General features: G+C 40.4%; 1 protein-coding gene across 1 annotated transcript in view; it reads right to left on the bottom strand.

Annotated features, from left to right (window-relative positions):
* Window positions 1-22,090, bottom strand: part of LOC145985769 (NEDD4-binding protein 3-A-like) — a 187,554-nt gene that overhangs the window by 93,552 nt on the left and 71,912 nt on the right. Inside the window, exon 3 of the mRNA XM_083119850.1 lies at window positions 10,314-10,555. Coding sequence (XP_082975976.1) covers window positions 10,314-10,535 — 222 coding nt within the window. The 5' untranslated portion in view covers window positions 10,536-10,555. The remainder of the gene's footprint in view (window positions 1-10,313; window positions 10,556-22,090) is intronic.

Below are 22,090 nucleotides of genomic sequence, written 5' to 3'. Positions count from 1 at the left end.
TTCTTTTGTTGGGGTCAACCTCCCTTCCACGTAGTACACCCTGGACTGTATTTGCAGGCTAGCGAGGCTCTGGCGTCTGGACTCAAAACCAGTATAATTATCTCTGGTGTTCGTGTCCAGTCCAGTTGTATTTGTGATTGTCCTTTCATTCGTTTCGTCTTATCATCATTCATCCTCATCTTCGCGATCAGCCAAAAGTGGCATAAAAGCGAAGTAAAATCAATCTATCAATTTCTTTTGATTGCTACTATTTTCTTTCTGTCTATTCCGTTGGCATCTTGTAATCAAGGGGCCCCGGGTTCGATACCCGGTGGCCAGGTACATAATGGTGCGGATCCCATTTTAAAATGTAGGTACAGTCCCGATTAGCCTACCTGTGCATAACGTGGTTTAAAACAAAAACTTAACTCAGACTTTCTGCGTGTTTCACGTAGTACAACCTGGACTATGTTGCAGACTAACGAAACTCTGGCGTTTGAACCCACAGCCAGAATAATATCTGCGGGACTTGCGTTGTGTCATCGCTGTCCTTTCATCAATTTACCATTCATCCTCAACGTAGCGGTTGACCAAAAGAGGCAGGAAAGCGACGTAAAATAACCAAATCTATCAATCAAATTTGGTTTCAGAACTGAATATTGTTTTCACCACAAGAGCGTACCAGTCTACGAATAAAGAATAAAAATTATAAGTATCTAAATTGGAAAGCTCTTCTTTCCTACCAAAATATGCATGCATATGTTTCGGAAGCTCCAAAATATCATTGTTGACCCAGCATCCTGAGGACAATTGGGGATATACTTGAAATCAATAGTACTGACTCTTAATAGGTAGAGGCCTCTCCGATGGCGCGATTTATACCACACTGAGGATGTCTCGATTCAGGATCTGTGGAAATTCCATTGAAAATTGTCTCGATTGGGGATGTGTTCTGTGAACCGGTTTGCTAAAGATTTGAGGTTGTCCTAACTCAGGATGTCTTCTTGACTGGAGTCCTAGAGTGGGAGTGATTCATAAGGGAGACATTCCACCGCTGCACGCGAGGTTCGCGTAGCAATGGAACGATATGATTCCTAACTTAACCTAACCTAACCTAACCTAATTTTGTCTTTTCAAGGTGATTTGGACTATGATCTCCCCTTGCTCCTAAAGGTCGAAATTCTCAAGAAACCGGTCTTAGGCAATTAAAGGACATCCTCAATCCGGACAAATTCCACCGAGACATCAAATCTGTGATAAACACATCCCGAATCGAGGCACTTTTCAAAGAGATCCTGAATCAGGACATCCTGAATGTGGACGTCACCGATGGCGCAGTGGTAGCGTCGTCGCTTTGTAACCAAGGAGCCCTGGGTTCGATACCCGGTGTAGGCACATAGTGGTTCGGATCCCACTTTAAACTGTAGGTCCTGTCCCGGTTAGCCTTTCTGTGCATAGAGGACTTAAAACACCAACTCAATCAACCAATCTTAAAAGCTAGAAAACAGCGACGATGGGACTCGATGCATTGACCATCAAGCATCTAGGCAGGCCTTGGTCCTCGAAGTGCTTTTGCACCATGGGGTTTATTATTTAAATATATATATATATTCCTTTCGCAATTTTTCCGATATGTCGTGCTGCTATAGTGTTTATTATTTTCGTAATCTATTTCTTCACACGGTTCTTATCACATTCCCCAAATCTTCTTTTTTCTAAATTCTGAACTGAGAGATCAAATCAGTCAACTGTGTAGTTTTCTCATGGTCAGCGACAAATATTATTTAAAAAAGACTTAATGGGTTTACGAACGCACATAAGACCGGCCATAACCACAAAAAAAAAAATAGAGAGCGGCGAAAGCACTGAAGGAAAACTGGAACACCTTCCTACAGACATAGGATGCTCTTGAACCGGATATTTGAAGAGGGGAAGAAGTACATCATTGGAAACAAAAGAAGAAAGAAAGGTGAAATAGCGAGGGGGGGATATAAGATATCTTTTGAAAGAAGGATTTCGTTCTCATATGAGACTCGTCTCCACAGGCGGCCCCTTCTGTTCAACACATGCGACAGCTGGTACCACAATGAACCCAACCGAAAGCTGTTTCACATGCATGAGAAGGGGAAACGAACTCACCATCTCGAGAAGAGGGACCCTAATGAATGTGAGACCCAAGACACGGTCGCTACTTTGACAGAGATGAAGTTCAAATATAATTCCGGTTTCCAAGGCTAATTTTCCAAATATTCAAGGCATTAAATAATAACGAGTGTCATTACGTAATAAAAATTCTATATTAAGTACGATCCATACGAGACATTAAGAAGCTGTATCAACATTTAATCTACACAATCGAAGACATTCATCGGCTACTCTTCTACATAAATACTAAACAATGCAATAAACTCCTCATATCTTCTTTCGAAAGTCCAATTTTATTTTTCACGTAATGAAATAAAACCGCGAAAAGGGCTATTCCAAATTACGAAAACGAAATCAGCAGATTCTGAGAATGTGTAAGTTATTTAACGAGATTACGAAATCAAAAGAGATGGTGGATATCCTCCAAGGTAAAGGTACCCTGTGCGTGTGCACACATGCCATGAAGGCATATGGGGGTGAGGTGATGTGGAATTATAGAGCTGGGATAGTTGGGATGATGTGATCAGCATCACGCCCGCCGCCTTTCCTCCCCGGGTTGCATTCAGGAACGCATTCATACAAGTCTGTGTGGGCCTCGGAGCCACGCAGAAACAGGGAAATGGCTGGAAAAATTCCTGGTCGAGATCACCTGTCCGGGATTCGAACCCGCGTCCTCCTCGTGGTAGCCAGATGCTCTACCAACTGGCCTACCGTGGCTTAAAACTGAAATTGAAAAACACTTTGAAAATATGTAAAATGAAAAGGTTTTGTTATTTTTTAATATTTTTTGTCATTTTCTCTATTTTAAATTCCTATCTTACCTCGTGCAAAATTAAATTAAACTTCGTTATTTTCCATTTTTGTACAGGCACAAAAAAAATGGAAATAATGTCAAGGTCTTTGCATTATTTCCACTATTTTTATCATTTTCTTTATTTTTCACTCCTGGCATATATTGTTTAGAAATTAATTTGTAGGTCACTATAAATGAACACTTGCCAGTAGTGTCATATTTTAAAGACTTCCCCGACAGCGTCGTAATCAAAGGGTCCCGAATTCGATACCGGTGGATGTACATCGCACAGTGATTTGAATCCCGCTTTAAACTGTCGATCCAGTCCCAATTAGCCTATCTGTGCATAAAGTGGACTTAAGGCAACGATACAAACAAAAATATCATAGTATAAAAATAAAATTCTCAGCATTTACAAATAGTTCCTGATACGAATTTATTGAGTTGGTGTTTAAAGTCCACTTTATGCACAGTAAGGCTAATTATGATTCGTCTTACTAAGTATGCATACATGATATGTTCACCAACTTTATGTAACGTGGCTGTTTCTAATTGAAAAGTCAGGATATTATTATGCATTAAAAAGTGTATGCGAAGTTACTGCCGGAAAATATAATATTAAGCCTAAATAATCTTTAGAGCACAAACATGATGTCCTGTCCCGAGTCTGGAAAAAAAGTGTGAATGAAGGTTACACGTGTGCGCTCAATGGCCCACCAACGATGACGTTGGATATAAACAAAAATGTCCCTTCACATGCCTTGTCTTAAGAAGGCATTGGTTCGGCGCCTGGCGGCAGTTGATATGACAACCGGGCCGACACTTCAGGGTGCGAAATAACTACAGACTGGTGGGGGAAAGAGCAGCCCACAGACACACACAAACACAATATATATATATATATATATATATATATATATATATATATATATATAATATCATTAAATATATGTCAATTATCAAATAATTCAATCATATTATAAAATATACAATATATTATATCGATTGTCCTTGATTCAAAATTCGATTGCAAATTTAAGATATTACTATACTGCTAATGCTGTGATCAATGATTTGCGTGAGTAGGGGGAGTGGCCAAAATGAAGACACATAAGATAATAGTTGCCAACATAAAAATCACATCTAAAAGCTAAGAAGTTCTTTTTATTTATATACTTTGCGGTAGCTGACGAAATGCCATGAGAAATGGAGACGAAATAACAAATCGGACTAATTTGTGTGTTCTGGGGATTGCTGGTTGAGTGTCCTTAGAGACGAGGCTGTGTTGTTAGTTTTTTGTGTGTGTTTTCGATATTATTTCCGTGAAGTATATTCGACTTTAAAACTAATTGTTTATCTTTTGTTGTTATAAAAAAAAATCTCCCCTCCTAGAAAAGTTTGGTGGGGGGAAATTTTAGAACAAGATCGTTGGTGGGGAGGAATTCCCCCCTGTCCCCCCGGGATTTCGCACCTTGGCCGACATGAACTCTTTTTTCTTGTTGTTGCCATTACTCTTGTTGCTCCTTTTATGCGCCGGAAATCGGGAACGAGTTCTTTTTTTGCACGAGCACTTGTTCCTTCCCTAGGCAACGCCATACATCATTCAATCACCTCGTTTGATGGAGACCGACGGTGGGGCACTCTACGTGCTTCGCTTTCTCATTCGGCGAAGATGCATAGGCTCTGAATTCTTGTCTGTTGATTTACACCACTAACAAGCAGGTATCGGAGGAGGGGAGGGGGCAAGTGAATATAAAAATTACCGCTTTCGATTCCTGCAGTGCTCGTCGGGCATTTCCACAGTGAACGCGTGTGCATTTTTTATTATTCTATTAGTCTACTCGTATTCTGCCTCTTCGGATAATCGAGACAACGGGGATAAATAGCAAAAAAAGGGGGCAAACGCTACAGAACGTCCAACCGAACTCCTTGGCGGAGTGGTTAGCGTAGCGCTCTACAACTCGAGGGGTTTCGGGTTCCATTCCAGGCCTGGGTGTTCTTCATCAATTTCATCACATCGTCAGTCGTCCTCATCTTCGCAATTAATCAAAAGTGGCAGAAAAGCGAAGTAAAATAAAGCAAATCATAGCACAATTAAGCCTTGTTTCCACGTTTAATAAAACACTAAAATGCTAGCCAGTGCAAAATTTATTGAAAAAGAACACACTATAAACGCAAGATTTCCACCTTGTAACATCGCAATTTTTAGTGTGTATCTTTGTCTGAAGAATACCCTGATAGAGGGGGTGAAAACGTTATTTGTCGTTATAGTGTGTTACTTTTCAATAAGTTCTACCTTGATCAGCAATTTAGTGTTTTATTAAACGAAATCAATCAAGCAGCTTGGTGTCTTCGGGGACCCTAATTTCTCAATGAAAATGTTATTAAATAGATGGCTGTAGGGTTCACCTAGCCTTTCATCAATGGCTAACCCTCGGGGATTATAAGTGCACGAAGCGTGGCGTTAATCACCAAATCCAATATGGCCGAGATTAAAAAACTGTTTCAAGGCACGGGGCAATTCGCAAGAGACAGCCTTTGTAGCCATTCGAGCGGAAATAAGAAAATAATTACATTATACAATACATTTCTTATAATAGGAACTTATAGTGCTGTAAAACATGAGAGAGGTTTTGTGAATTTTGCTACAGTCTAGCTCATCTATGACTTTTCCTCTTTACTCCTCCAATAGCATTCATGCACGAAAATAATATTAATAAATCATTAAATGCAGTTTAAATCCTTATTAATTAACCCTCTACTTTGAGCACTTCATATATCACTTCTGCGTGCTTCTCCGTCAGTCGCGCGGCGCAATTCATTAGCCGAAACAAGGCCCAGCCGCTCGTCTCTTGGAGCTTTCAACGCGCGAGGAAGAGCGAAGCTCGCTGTAAAAACCACACTAACTGTCAGCGCTAAGTAGACTCGGGAATTATCGTCATTTCCGTGAGTGCGGCTGGCCACATATTGAACTGGATGCTTCAGGAATGCTGTCAACGTGGCTGAATTCTATTTTTTACACTTCGCCTCCTCTTCAAGAGTTGATGGTCTGCTGGAAGTATCTCCATCGTTGTTACAGTTTTCTTTTTTTATGCAGATTAGTGACACGCGGAAGGATATTGCAATTATCAACGTGAGGGCCCATGTCCACCAGAAGAATATTGAAAATTAAACCCTGGAAGTGGTGATGACCAGAGGCGCCAACTTCACATAAATTTGGGGGGGGTGGCAAGATTGACAACAATAATTATTTTTATGTATAATGTATATAGCTACTTCTTGAGGCATTTTGGTGGCAGAAAATCCTTTGCCCCCTCAAAGTCGGCGCATATGGTGAAGGTATGTAAAATTAAGTACAAGATCATTCGAATATGAACCAGAATTCTTACACATTTGCCTTGTTAGCATTGCGATGAAAGCATGTTTGAGTTTGTTTTTTATGTCCACTTTATACACAGAGCTAATCGGGACCGACCCTACAGTTTAAAATGGGATCCGAACACTAAGTGCCTCCACAAGGTATCGAAAACGAGATCCCTTGATTACAAGGCGGCGACGTTATGAAAGCATGTAACATGTCTGTCAATTGTAATGCACTGTGATCAACGTTCTGGAAGTTTTTAATTGATTGACAAGTTATGGACATGTCCAGGCCCGTACCCAGGGGACGGGGCGTGGCCCCCCTAGAACCATGAAATGTTTAAATATGAACCTATAAAAAGCTACGAAAATAACATTGACGATTTTGCAAGTTTGTAAAAATTTCAATTTTGTTCTTGCATAAATTGATGTGTTCGTTGTGTAGAAGTCTGTAGTCTGCAACATTGGATAGTTTTCGTTTTATAATCGTTGATGCAAAGCTACCAGACGTCCTACTTACCGAGTTAGTCAGGACAGTTCATTACTTTTAATCCCTGTCCCGACTTTTCCGAACTGCAGTCGCATTTAGACATGTTCTTTATTGTAATAATAATTGTAAATATGCAACATTTAATTTATAAATATGTTAATTTCTAAACACAGAATTATCATGACTTTTCAATGCACACAAGAAAATTAAAGGAAATTTGAAAACATTGTTAATTTGCGCAACACAGAACTATTTGAATACTTCGGAAAATTGCATGTAAACAATAAACACTAAGCTGTACGCTGCGTAGCATATTTATCTGTAAGCGACTGATTGTTGAGATGAGGGGGGTGGGTGTATCGGTGAATTGATTTTTTTATCTTATTGATAATTATTAACAGAAAACAAGAATTATATAAAATCTAACACTTAAAAATATTTTAAAATTTCCATTATTTTGTAATATATATATAGACACACATTTTCGGATCTGGCGCCTCCCTCAAAAAAATCCTGGGTACGGGCCTGGACACATTAGTACATAAGCTATTGTATTCGATGTACGAAAAATCGAAATTAAATTTAACATCGGTTTCATTCTGAAAAAAAAATGTTTTTATTCAACGTTTACCCCAAACCATTTTGCACACCTAAACTCTATTCCAGAAACAATGAGTGAACTGATCCAAGGTAAAATTATTTGCTATAAATAGCTGCTGCAATGTAAACAACATTCAGTCTTAACTTTGCTGTAAACTTCCATTTTAATGGCTGTATTTGTTGCCGACTTTATTGTTGTAAATTCCGACATTTCCTTTCAAGTCGGCCGCTATGTGCAGTCTGACAACTATGGTCCTTGTTCGGTTCTTTATGTGCGGTAAAGACTGTTTCGTCGGTGAAATTACGTCAGCATCAAGAAGCGCAACCTCCGATGTCCTTTGTCCTTTTCCAGAACTTGCATGGGAAGAATTCGAAAGAGGCGGAGAGAAGTCGCTAAGCGGAGACCATAAGATGAACTTGGGAACAGAACCGATGCATCTTCTGGAATGGAAGAATCTTCAAACATTGTCCTTACATGTAATGTCTCATGTATCAGAAACTAACGGGTAATAATTACGGCTCGGAAGTTAATGAAATATCACCTCTTTTTGGGGGAGGGGGGTTTGAGGAAAATGCTAAACCTGTTAGTAGTCAATTTCCCTTCAGTAACAACCAGAAAACACTGCTTTTATTTTGAATTATTTACATTTTCCGGCCTTTTTTTTTTCTTACTTTTAGGTCAGTTTTCACTATCTTTTGTCGTCTTCCTAACAAGTACGCAATTTATCGGAAATATGATTAATGCAAAATAATAATATTATTCTTAACTGAAATTTTTAATTGATAGATCTGGTTTATTTTAGTTCGCTTTTCTGCCACTTTTGGCTAACCGAGAACATGAGGATGAGTGTTGGTAAGACGAAACTAATGAAGGGACACTCACAAAGAACACCCATGCCCAGGCCGGTGTTCGAACCCTGAACCTCTGGCGTCGTAGCGCGCTGTGGTAACCAACAGAGGTCGGCATTACTGAAATTTTTGGCAATCGATTAATTATAATTAATTCATTGTGGTAAATTTATTTTTTTCTCCAGCAAACTTAAAAAAAACTTTGGGTGAAGCCTACTTTGAGGTTCCCTTGCTGGCCACTACTATCGCTTTATTTTGTGGTTTTAGAAAAATTATAGTCACAACATTAAAAAAATCTAATGTGATGCACGCAAAACGCAGCTATATTTTCAGATGTGACCGACTACTGTTTCGTGCAAAGTACACTCTGAAAGTAGGTGAATGACTCAGAACAGAAACATCTTACGTATTTTGTGCAACCTTGAAGTTAAAATAAAGAAAACTGTACTACATTAGCACATACTTGCTTTTTTCCCCTTTGCTTCTGTAGTTTAAACCAGCAACGGGTTTCATCTAATTACTCAACCACTCTCTTGTAATTTATGAAAAGATCAAGCTTTCATTTTAAGAGCGAAAATTATTTTTTAGGTGATTTTAATAATTTTAAGGTTATTCAACTTTTTAGTCTTTTTACGTCATCAACTTTCGAGCCCCATAGTAAAATATCCTCATAACTTTGATATGATACTTACGTAATAAATGTAAACCAAATGTGTCTCGGAATATACTTGGTATCGTAAATGATGTTGCAATCAATGTAACTTGATGTGGTACTCACCACTTACTAACTTAGTACGGTAGTAAATTTATCACTCTTTTTGTCTGTATAATAAGAACTTATAACTTATAACTTAAAAAGGGGGAAGCTTAATTCAAGGAACTGACGTCCCGGTTTATTTAAAGGCACAACAAGTGTAACCCCTGAAAGTATGCGGGTGGGGGTGCACCCCCCCCCCCCCTGTGCTCTAATTACGATAATATTAGTAATAGCGCAAGAACACACCGATGGAGAAACTTGCTACATACTGTGTTATTTTCAAGAGACCATCAAGTAAAGATCAAAACACTAACTTCATTTTCGGCCGGGGCTGAAGACCAGTGTTTTGAACTATTTCCCGTTGTTCTATCTATCTTCCACTTTCTGTAATTTATGTAAGTGTGTTTCTTCCTTTTGGATCCGCATAAATTATAACCCCTCACGTGCTACACCTCTACAATGAGCAACTGGTCACGAATCCCGGGTCACGAATGAATAATCCCCTTCTCGGTTTCCAGGGGCGGACCTCCTTATCAGTTGTGATTGATGCGCGAGCTCTGGAGCTCCGCTACTAACCGATAACTGATCACCCTGATGCAGTTCGAAGGCCTACTGCTGGATTCCTTAGGCTTCCTTGTACAGTCAGCAGAAAAAAAACATTAAGTTTCACACACAGTAACATCGTCAGCAAAATACGTTAGGAGGGGAGTTAAGAGTTCTAAAAGAGTTCTAGATACAATAAAACTAGCGGCAATAGCAACTCAACCTAACCAAATACAGATATGAAACCTGCCGCGTTGTTTGTGCATGTTTCTTCCTATTTCCCCTATCGCATGTAGACTCGTCCTCTCGACACTGTTCCAGAAATCTGTCTAGGAAGCGAATGAAAACAAGTCCTCTGCGCAAGTGGTCACTCAAGAGGGCTCAACCAATGAACGCCTGAGTGCATGGAGGAGAAAACGCCGTAAGGTCTACCAGCCGTTTGCACCAGAGAGCACTGCTTTGCTCCACCCACTCGCTTTCTCCCCTTGTCTTACGTTATGCGCGTCCTTCCTCCACAGATTCCAGAGACAGCGTTTAGTGTCTCGACGCGTGTGAGGGAAACGAATTTCAAGGAGGGGTCAAAGCAACCGCAGCTACCAGCGGTTTGCAGCAGCACGCCCTGCTTTGCTCAGCCAACCGCTTTCTCCCCTTCTCTAAGGTTATGCGCGGCGTTGCCCCACACGCTTCTGGGACTGATTGTGGACTCGTCTGCCGACTGATAGATACACGCAAATGTCCTACAAAGTAAATCAACCCCAATCGAGCAGAAATTTCAGAATCGCATGCACACGACTTACCTTACTCAGCACTCCGCTAAAAGGCGTTATCTTCGGAGGGGCCGGCCTGTTCAGCCCCGCATCCTCCCCAGAGCCACCGTAGAGCTTGGTCCTGTGGTCGCTAGCGGCGCTGCCCATGCCGCTCGACGTTGGGGTGTAAAGGTCATCTCCTCTTGACTCGCACGTCGGGGTAGGCGAGTCGTCAGAAAACAGCGTCTCATGGCCGCTGTCCACCCTCGCCATTGTTTCGAAAGACCATTGATCTGGAAAGAAGAAAAATGACGACTTACCATAATTTCGATTGATTGATTGATTTGTTGCTTTAAGTCCACTTTATGCACAGTAAGGCTAATCGGGACTGGACCTACAGTTTAAAGTGGGATCCGAACCACTTGTGCCTCCACCGGGTATCGAACCCGGGACCCCTTGATTACAAGGCGACGACGCTACCACTGCGCCATCGGGGAGGCCTTTAGCATAATTTCGAAACAGCAATTCACGCAACTACGCGTAATTTCAGTGACACGATCCATACGTGTTTTTCAACTTGAGAAAAAAAAAAAAATGAAGGTGATGTGATCAGCATCACGCTCCGACCGCCTTCATCATCCAAAGGTTACTCACTGGTGGGCCCTAAAGCCATTTTTCTACACAGAGACATTGACGGAAAAAAATCTCACACTCCACTACCCTCCCGCCGGGTTTGATTGATATTACTTCGCTTTTCTGCCATTTTTGGCAAATCGCGAGATGAGGATGAGTGATGATATGGTGATATGATGAAGGAACACTCGCAAAGAACAACCATACCCAGGCCGTAACCTTGCTAAATAATAATGATAAAAAGCACGTACAGCAATACAATTCTAAAGTCATTAATGCTGAAATAGAATAAGCGTGAGGGCCGAAAACGCAGCTCCAAGGTTTCTAAGCAGACGTTGTCAGCTGGGAAGAGACAAAAAGACAGCCTCTTGTCCCTGTCAGCTGACCTGATGACTTAACTTGTCTCATTAAGTGCGATTCGTCTCAAGAACCCGATGCTTCTCAGCGTGGGAAGGCGAGAAAGGCTTCGTTTATTTCCTTGTCAACGACGCCGTCACGTCTTGGGGACATTCGACAGGAATGGAGTCTCCATGATGAATGGACGCTGTTTGGCGAGTGACACCGCGATTTTTCTTCCGCGCGCAGCCTTTCGGCTTCACGGAGAGGACGATGGTTGCTGAAGATCTGCAACTTCTGGCAGAGATATCGAAACCGAAACCGGTTCAAGTTTGAAATTAGCTGTGGTGGAATTGGAATCGATACCTCAGTAGGGATTTTAGTTCAATTTTGAATGGCTGTGGTGGAATTGGAATTGACACTTCAGTAGGGATTTGAGTTCAATTTTGAATGGCTTTGGGGGAATTGGAATTGACACTTCAGTAGGGATTTCAATTTTGAATGGCTGTTGTGGAATTGGAATTGACACCTCAGTAGGGATTTGAGTTCACTTTTAAATTGCTGTAGTGGAAATTTCTGGACACGCTACTGATCAGAAACGCGAATGCTAGAAGTCAGCTGGAATGATGTTACGATTTGTACCAATGGACCCTGATTCTGTGATTTCCACCATGGTGCACACCAGGAAAACCCTTCCCTCCGCACTGTGAGTTAGTTCTGTAGTTAGGAACACGCTTTTCGCTTACGGACAGAAATCATATTTCTCAAGCGAAGGAAATTGAATGCATTGGAAAACCTCTTACTTCACTCTAGGTGTGAATAGATCACGTAAAATACGTGTTAACAATTAAAGTTTCAATGAAAAGCCCTGGTAGCTGATTACCCAATTGATAATCAAAAGCAACAACAGATGAGTACGACATTTTTCCTGGCGCAACATTACTTTTATACACTTCAATGCATCACCTGGATTTGATGCACTTTGATGTGTTAGTGGAGTCAAAAACGTATGTGTTCTTGTGCCAACTGATACGTATTTGGTTCTGTGTGTATCCATGATACACATATTATTGATAACAACTCGTTTGAACCGGTTTCCAAATTCAAATACTTAGGAGTAATATTAACAAATGAAAATTATATTAAAGAGGAAATAAAAAGTAGGCTTAATTCAGGAAATGCATGTTATTTCTCTCTTCATAAACTTTTGTCTTCTCGTTTAATATCTAAGAAACTAAAAGTTAAAATATACAAAACAGTAATTTTGCCTGTAGTATTATATGGGTGTGAAACTTGGTCCCTTACATTGAAAGAGGAACATAAATTGAGAGTATTTGAAAATAAGATCCTTAGGAAAATCTTTGGACCTAAAAGGGATGAGGAGACAGGTGAGTGGAGAAGGTTACATAATTTAGAACTACATAATTTGTATGCATGTCCAGATATTATTAGAATAATTAAATCAAGAAGACTTAGGTGGGCAGGCCATGTGGCACGAATGGGAGAGGAAAGAGGAGTTTACAGGATTCTTGTTGGGAAACCTAATGGTAAGAGACCTGTAGGAAGGCCAAGACGAAGATGGAGGGACAACGTTGAGATGGACCTAAAGCAAATCGGTAGGGATGGAAAAGAGTATATAGATCTTGCTCAAGATAGGGACAGATGGAAGGCCTGTGTTGCTGCAGCCATGAACCTTCGGGTTTAAGAAGGCTAGAGAGTTAGTTAGTTAGTGTATCCATGAGAAATTAATATTAAATGAAGTAAGATAATTGAATGCTGCTTTCCGATTCATTCAATTATGACAGTGACCGAGTATAACAAACATACCTTCTTCAGAGCTTTGGGGGAAAACCCAAATGCTGAACATCTGTGCGTCTTGAGATTTTTGTTTGCTTTAGCTACAGCGCCTAGAATAACGTAGTGTGGAAAACGGCATGCTTCTGCGCTCTCAGGCTGGTTCCACCCGAAAATGATACCGCTAGAGGCGCTGGTGTCGGTACACGTGCTAGGCATTCGTCTGCTTATAATGGAAGTAAATGGAGTTTTCGCTGCAACGTCTGATTCTTTTACATGAAGCATTTCTATGAATGTGATAATTGCTATGATATGATACAGTGGTCGCGAAGGTATTAACGAACATTCTAGACAGTCGACCACGTCCTGTTATCGTCATACTTTCGTTAATAATACGGGAGAAAAAATACGCGTGGAATGCTCTTGGCAACTAATGTTTGTGTATGAATTAGGTTCATTATTATTATCATCATCATCATTTCTTTTAAAGATATACACACTGAAGCATTTGTATTTTTGATATTTACTGTCTCTTTTCTTCTGATTTAAACTAATCGCGGCGATGATGATAATGATGATTGCATGAAACAACAAGGGGAACCCCACAAAACTTTCTTAGTGCCATCGACATGAATGTAAGGCAACTTTCAAACCAATGGGACAAGCGACACGGGATGTTCACACTGTCACACTAGTGACACACACTTCCAGATTGTAAAATAGCATTCATTGCACATGAGGGTCCCAACTAAGTGACAAGCGACATGGTGCCTTCAGTCTATTAGCAAGCGTTGCTTGCGAACAACAGATAGGCGACACGATAAATCGCACATTACAACAACAGATCTAGGCGACACGATAAGCCACACGTGTCGCTTTGTCGCTTCTGCGTCGTTCAAACTGGGCCATTTCCTCAATAGCTTGCAACATGTTGCCGTGGTTTGTTGTTCGCGCATACGCGATGCAATGAGTGTCTTGCTTTAGTGAGATTGCGCACCAAAGCGACAAGCGGCACGCGACACTTATCGCTTGAGGTTTTCACCAACCGAACGCTGGCCTGTGCTTCCCGTCATGCCGCTACGATGTGAAATGTTGCTCTTGATTGGCTCCTTCCCAAGCAACATGTGTCACTTCGGTATGAAAGTTGCCTTGGACCGAATGACCCGTGTCGCTTTGGTGTGACATCCTCGTATCGTTTGTCGCTTTGGTGTAAAATCTCCTTGAGGAAACGGTGGAGTCAGAGCTTTTGTCCCTACGGTTCGAAAGGCTGTATTGATTTCCGACTGCATGCTTTCAAGCGACATTTGTGGTTTGTTGCCTCGGTATGAAATATCTCTCAGGATACTATTTATATTCTAATAACATAGAAAAATAAACTGTAATACACAGTCCAAGACCTGACGTCCGGAATCACATTGCGATGTTTCTTTCTTCTTGTGTTACGCACGCATGCTATTTATTTATTAATTTTATTTTACTTTTCTTTCCAAATTAATGCCATTTCTTGACTGCAAATCACTCCACAAATATAACTGTTTCCATCAATTCACTTACCGCCTTTCTAGAGAAACAAATCTACACAATATATTCCAAAAACTAACTAAGCCGCATTACTTTCATAACAAAATTAGCAGCTGTGTCGATCGCACTGCCATCTACTTGTCATCGTCTCGGGGAACCAGTTTCTTGGGTCGTTTTCCACACTACGTTATTCAAGGCGCTGTACTTTAGCGCTTTCGTTACGTTAGATGAGATCCCTGGAATTACCGAAAGGAAACTCCTAGGGAAAGGGGTTTTGAATCTTTGAAAAGAGAGCTACGAAGTTTGAATTCTATATTCTATATCCTCCAGTATTCGAGACTTCAATATCTCCTTGGTTTTATAAGTAATTTCAGAGAAACCTCTGTGTCGCTTGTCGCTTCGGTCAAAAATCTTCCTTAAGGTCGGCTGGACATTTGGCCGACACCAAAGTCAAGTAATTTTCCAATTTTTATCTTGCGAAAAATCGTTGTGATATTCCAAAATCTGGAAAATTACATCTGCTTAGCATTCCGTCTTGAACATTCACGTGAATTATCTTCGTGTGGTTTGCTTTTCGGTTTTGGGTAATGTCCACGCGCTTCCTCCGGTGATCCAACCCAGGACCGTTTGATTACAAGACGACAGCGTTACCACCAGACCCTGCACGACAATTAGATCAACTTCAGAATATCTTCCCAGATTTGTTAATGGCCAGCAATCATTCAAAAGTCATGCAGTTAGGTAGAGTTACATGAACAGTTGACTGGCGAGAACGGACAGTTTTGTGTAAACAGGTCCATTTGTTCCCACGATCGAGAGGAGAGCTTTTGCCCCTTGCAGTACACGGGGAAGGCTATGTGGGCGTAACCGATCTGCGGGCAATGAATGGACGTCGAGAGGAGGTGAACGGAACCGCGGATGAGGTTCGAGGACCCTTCTTCGTGGCCTTCACGAGTTGCTCGCTCCATTCAACACCTGCACCCCCGTCATTCATGCCTCTTTATGCTCCCGGATGGAAGGATGCGAATTGGTTGTTATGGAAGACACGTGTTCGTGGAACTTCATCAGGAGCAGTGATGGTAATGGTACTTGGGAGGGAAATTTTCCTCGGCATGTAGAAGTAATTTAAAGTGGAGGGAAAAAAGGGATTTTTTCTTGAAAGTTAATGAAATGTAGGTAAACACAGAGAGCATTTTTGACGATTTGATTTAATGTTTGTATTCAGCGTCGCTTTTCTGCCACTTTTGGCTAATTGCGACGATGAGGATGAGTGATAAGGTGATGAAATTGATTAAGGGACACATGCCAGCATTCTAGCATTCTGACTCAGAACGCAGTAAAGCGACGCTAAATAACAAAAATAAAATCAAAACAAACAAGAGAATGTAGTCTGACCACCACTGCCTAAACAACGCGATTCAAAGTTGGTTCTGATTGGGGGTTTCTAATGTCGTGTACAGAAAGCTAGTAGCGAAACAGAACGGAATCTGGATGGCAAAAACAGTTGAACAGCTTGTTGGAAATGACCATTTCCAGTTTGCTACCTAGTTTGACGTTTAGTGGGGCATCTAATCTATTGATTTATTTGCCTCAAGCTTCAGATACAGTACTGAATGACCATTTTATACTGAAACTTTAACAGTAGGAAAACAACAACAAAACAATACAGTGGAACAGTGGTTCTCAAACTGTGATACGCGTATCGCAGGGGTACATGAACGACTTGAAAGGGGTATGCGATAAGCTCGGAAGAGAAATGTCGAGAATACCCACACGACAACATTTTTGCCGCAGGTGTGTAGAGCAGACATCATAGCTTTAACAACACTAGACAGGAAAATAAGGCTGATTTTGTCACTGACACTTTTATCTTTGTTTCATGTGTTTTGAAATAAAATACTCGTTCGAAATCTCTACCTTCTCCAACGACAATGTGTCCCGCAGAATCTCCACTGTTTTAGAGGACCAACTCATCAGTAAACTTAAGTAAACAAACAAAATACTTTGCTGTACAGCTAGACGAGAGTACAGACTGCACAAATATGGCACACTTGCTAGCCTTTGTTAGATTGATTCCATATACAGTATATTGATTTGCAGCCTGTCATGTGGCTACGGTGTGAAACATTTCTGTTGATTGGCTCGTTCCCAAGCGACGTGTCTCGTATCGCTTGTTGAAAGCTTCGGTCTGAAAGCTGCCTAACACAAAATTTTCTCTAATAAGCCCCTTAAATTTCCGACTGGGTTCCAATTTATGGCCATTTGACCATTTGGTAAAAATTTACTTCTACACTCCTCTCAAACAGACATCACACACATGGGCGTCCGGAAGGGGGGGCAAGGTGGGGCCGTGGCCCCCCCCTGGAAAATGAAAGTCAACCAAAAATTATATATTTGTCACATATAATTTCATTTCAGCCACAATTATATGTCTTAATTATTGCATGAATATGATAAATTGAAATTTAAGCAATGTTTTTTGAGGGAACAACACTATTATTGGTGAAAATTTACCTTGTTTGCCCCCCCTGGAAAACAAATACCTTCCTTGCCCCTCCCTGGAAAAAATCCTGCGGACGTCCATGATCACACACGTACAGTGAATAGATTTTTACAAGCAAAAAGGCACGTGGTACAACTGAAAAGACTCGTGCTCCAATAACCGACAGAAGTGACATCTGGAGAGTAACTAACAAAGCAGCAGTTTCCAAACAATGAAGCACAGAGAAAAGCTATTGGGTGTAATCGCAGAGGTGAGCCGTGTACCGAGACGGCTTCGTGTGCGGTCCGGTCTGTTAGCGCCAGTGTTGCTATCCTCATGTGGATAATCACTCACTTTACACCTTCACTTCCTGTTCTTTGGATGCTAAATGACTATGTAGATGCGGATGTTCTGATAAACATGTTGTGGTGCTCCTTCACAACACTAATAACAAACTCGAGTTCGCAGCATAATAGCATACTAATAGTTGCTTCATAGCAATCCTTGAATGTTAGTTAGAATACATTAAACTGCAATTAAGCTTAATTAGGAATTTTAACCATTCGCATATCGATTTTGATCGGTTTCTGTTAATTTACATACGTTGGAACTGTGCAAAATGTAAATTAATGGTCGAAGACGAGTTTGCCTCATTCCCATAACACACGCACGCACACAACCGAAAGTGTCCTTTCACGAGGTAAGCACCACATAAAACACGAAAACAAATGGCTTTTAAAAAGAAAATTCTAAAAATGAAACTAAAATACAATAAAAGTAAGAATTTTCAATTAATTCCTTCTCGGAATGTATGATTCAATCCGGATCCATACCGATTGTTCATTTCTTTCTTGCAATATTCTCTCTTGCGTATAACCCCCGTGGCAGAGTAGTTATCACATCGCGCTACGACGCCAGGGGTCCCGGGTTCGAATCCTGGCCTGTGCAAGGATGTTCGTGAGTGATCTTTCATCAATTTCATCATATCATCACTCATCGCTATCTTCGCAAATTAGCCAAAAGTGGCACAAAAGCGAAGTAAAATAAAGCATTACATTGATTGATTTGGTGTTTTAAGTCCTCTTTATGCACAGTAAGGCTAATCGGGACTGGACCTACAGTTTGAAGTGGGATCCGAACCACTATGTGCCTCCACCGGGAGTCGAACCCGGGACCCCTAGATTACAAGGCAATAAAGAAAATCAATAAATCTTTTGCGTATAAAATTTTAAAAATAGAATATAAGAAAGCAAGGTCATCAAAAATGAATAAAAGCAAATTACTATATTTTTTTTAAAGAAAGTGTAAATAAAACATGGAAAAATGAAAACGAAACAAAAAGAAAGCAAACGAATAAAGCAAGATTATTCAGGAAGGAATGGGGAAAAAAGGGAAAAGCCTAGGGAAAGGGATGGAGTAGATATCTAAAATGGTAAGCACAGTGGAGGGACATAGTGGTTCCGGTCCCTCTTTAAACAAAGTCCAACCTCGATTAGCCTGTCTGTGCATAAAAATAAACTTAAACAAACAAAATAGTGAGTGGAAGAGAATTGGTCCTTTAAAGGCTGGAATAAACTCACTGACATGATTTGCTTGCCCTTTCGAAGGGCTCTTGCAACATCACGGTCAGTCACCATGTTGGTACCTAACACACGTTGGGCAGAGTAAAAATATAATATAAATGAATCACAGATCACGAATGGCGAGAACAACTGTACTAAGTTAAACCACCTCTCCTACATATACCGCCTCCAAGAAGTTATGGTCAACTCAAAATGTTATCACTGAAAGCCCTGAGTTCGACTCTGTTCTGTGTGTCACTTCATCAATTTAATTTCGTCTTTATATATGCTTAGCGTCGTGATTAGAAAAGAAGAGGGTAAATATAAAGTTCCTTGCGCACATTGCCTAGTGAAGGCACATAGAGGAATGTAGAGGTAGGACCCCACACATTCTCGATTTCGGCCATTGTTGGAGATGATGTGATCAGCACTACGCTCAACCCGTCTATATTTAAAAAAAAAAAATAGGTTGTATTCATTTAATTCCATAGTGTGTAGTCCCAAAAAAGTGCAGAAATATAGATTTCTCACACAAAATTGTTTTGACACCTGATGTCTTGCAACTGAATTGCATTTGGCTAATAAGTTACGCCTGTCAGGAGCGTATATTCTAGGCTACCTGCGAAGCCTGAAGCCGCCGGACTAAAATACAGAAGAAAAATCGATGAGAAATTGTGAATATATTTATACTCATTTTTACAAAAAGATGGCGATTTTGGTGTTAGTAACCTGGTTTCTTAGAAGTTTGTAACTTGCCGTTGGCATTGCAAAATTGCCTCATTTTACACTGTGTTTACGTTGGCTAAATCTTCTCTCTTCCTCAATAGCCTAGAACCACGTGTCGTATAGTGAGATAGTCCCATCTTGGACTATGTATCAAAGTCCGGTTTAGAATCCTGTTAAACTAGACAATAGCTAAGGAATAAGACTGCACGATACTAAAGAAACATTATCCCTCATCACTAACGTTCAGGCAAATAAATGCTCGACGGTCATCGGATTGCAACCCTGACTGCTAAAGCGCAACCATTACACGGTCCTCCTGCTCATCGGAACGAGAGATCTGTCTCATTGAGCATTCCAGAAAGTCACAGGGTGGAGAAAAAGAGCGCGTCTCAAGGGTGGTCCTCGGAAACATCAAAACATCCGAGTAATTGAGTGGTCTTCTTGCAGAACTTTTTTGTTGCCATGCATGGGAATACCCTCCCGAGAGGAACGTCATAGAACACGGAACCAACCGGAAAGTGGTTCGATGGCTTCTTGGTCCTCCAGAAGTTGTTCCAGAGAAGTTGTTCCTTCTTCCTTTTTTGTGACAGCCCTTGCGAGGGATATGCAAACTAATCACCACTTCTTTTTACTAATAGGCAAGTAGCATAATTGCTAACATTTCCGCAGGCCTCCTCACGTTGAGCAAGAGCTGATAGGTCCTTTAAAAAACGAGATTTGGACAAGGTTTATGTTGCCTTTTGAGGGCTGAAAAGTGGTAGAGCCAGAATGTCATCTGGTAAAGTTTATCCTGCCTTAATCTACAACACGCTTGTCAAATTCGCAGCCGCACCAACTCTTATTTGCGGCACGTTTGCAACTGTGTAGATTATACCTTTGCATATACCCTTTTTTATGTTTATGCTTTATGTTTTATGACTGGAGGAATGACGGTTTAAGACCGTTGGTTTCTACTGCCATCCAACTATACCGTAAAAGAAAAGGCCGTAACCGTTTTAAAAGTATTAACGACCATTACATAGTTAATCTATTAATGTAATTTTGATGGTCTAGTTTAGTGGTTCTTAACCTTTGTGAGACCATGGTCCGGTCAGTTCTTTAAAAAGAAAAAAAGGTCGATGCCCTGATTTTTACTCGTAAATACTTTTCTAATATTCTTAAACTTTATACATTAACGTATATATACACTTGAAATTGAATAATAGTAAATACATTATGGCATACATACTCACAAAGAGTAATAATTCGATTATGTCTAAGGCAAATATAAAATTAGGTGTGAATTAGATGTCAACCACTAGATCTAATGAATTCATGTAGTTTCCTCAGGCGAACATTATTAAATTCATTTGGTAAGTGCTGATAAGGAATTCGCAAATGGAAAATTCTAATCAATCAGAATGTTTTCACTACAAAATATTTGATAATGAAAATTTCTGCGCGAACTAAATTTCAGAAGAACTTCTCGTGCCCAGTATAATTGATTCCAAGGAGCCGGTTTTGAGAAGCACTGGTATAGTTTGTAAAAAATATATTTATGATGCACTGTCACAGCAGTTTATGATGATTATCTATCTTTAGGCACAATAAATGATTCAAATTTAAATTAAAAACGGTTGCGACTCGTTTTAGTAAATTTACAGGCAGACTGCGAAATTTTAGCGGTATAATGTAAATATTACGGTAATTTCTAATATTGTACCAAGAGTGCTTTATTGTGCAAACTTTTCAGACATTGCGATACGTTCCTGACAGATTAATTGAGCTTTACGTGTTGTTTATCAAAATTGCAAAGTTAATGTCATGTTCTGTGTGGTTACATACCTACAGGATTACAAAAAAGTAGTTTTCCGTGGGTTCATAGCGACGAAAAACGAAGGTTCTTTATTATTATTAACATGCACTGTTAATTCGACATCATCAATTGTTTATCTTCTTACCTGCTATGTAATTTATCACTACGTTTCGAGAGAGCATCTCTTCTCTCGTCTTCAAGTGACTAAATTTATTTCTGCCGCTGGTAGGAATCGAACCCGTATGACGGACTCGTGATTTTCCTACAAATTCCGTTCGGTAACCAACTACTGAATCGAATATGAAAACATAACGTGGTTTCTGCATTTTGCATTCATTTCCTTTCGATCCAGCGCAGTTTGTATTTGGGTCATTCTGTTCGAAAAATTGATTTCATTTTTATCATTTAGCGTCGTTTTTGGGCTACTTCTGCCTAAACGACTATATGCGGATGAGTGACGATGAAATTGGTGAAGGGACACTCACAAAGAACACTCATGTCCAAGCTTAGATTCGAACGGTGGACCCGTAGCGTCGTAGGGCGATGTGCAAAGCACTCGGTCACGGAGTTCGACTCGACCACTAAACTAACTGAAATGTATTAATAACAAAAATAACAAGCTTTCTGCTTTTTTGTTTCTTGAAATTAACGATGATAATTTCCAGGGGGGTTCGACATGGCAGGTTCTACCCCTTCTCCCGACGCCCATGATGTATGTGTGTGTATCTGAGCACCCTACGTAAGTCTGACCCCCCCTAAAACATTATACGACGCTGTTCACAGTGTATTACCATGGACGCATGTTTACAGCTAAGTTCATGTTTTCTGTGAATGCAAGAAATAATAAAAGATGAAAAAGACAGGAAACTTGAAAGTGATACAGAAGTATTATATTTCATCCCACACTCCGGGATACAATTTCACGGTCCGTCTAACACCATCCCAGCTGACAAACCTACCTGCCTCGCGCGTGTTTATT

Source organism: Lepisma saccharinum, chromosome 1 (assembly GCF_977018435.1).
Source record: "Lepisma saccharinum chromosome 1, izLepSacc3.1, whole genome shotgun sequence".
Taxonomy (NCBI): Eukaryota; Metazoa; Arthropoda; class Insecta; order Zygentoma; family Lepismatidae; genus Lepisma; species Lepisma saccharinum.
Note: the sequence above shows the minus strand (reverse complement) of the source record. Positions and strands in the feature narration are given on the sequence as shown.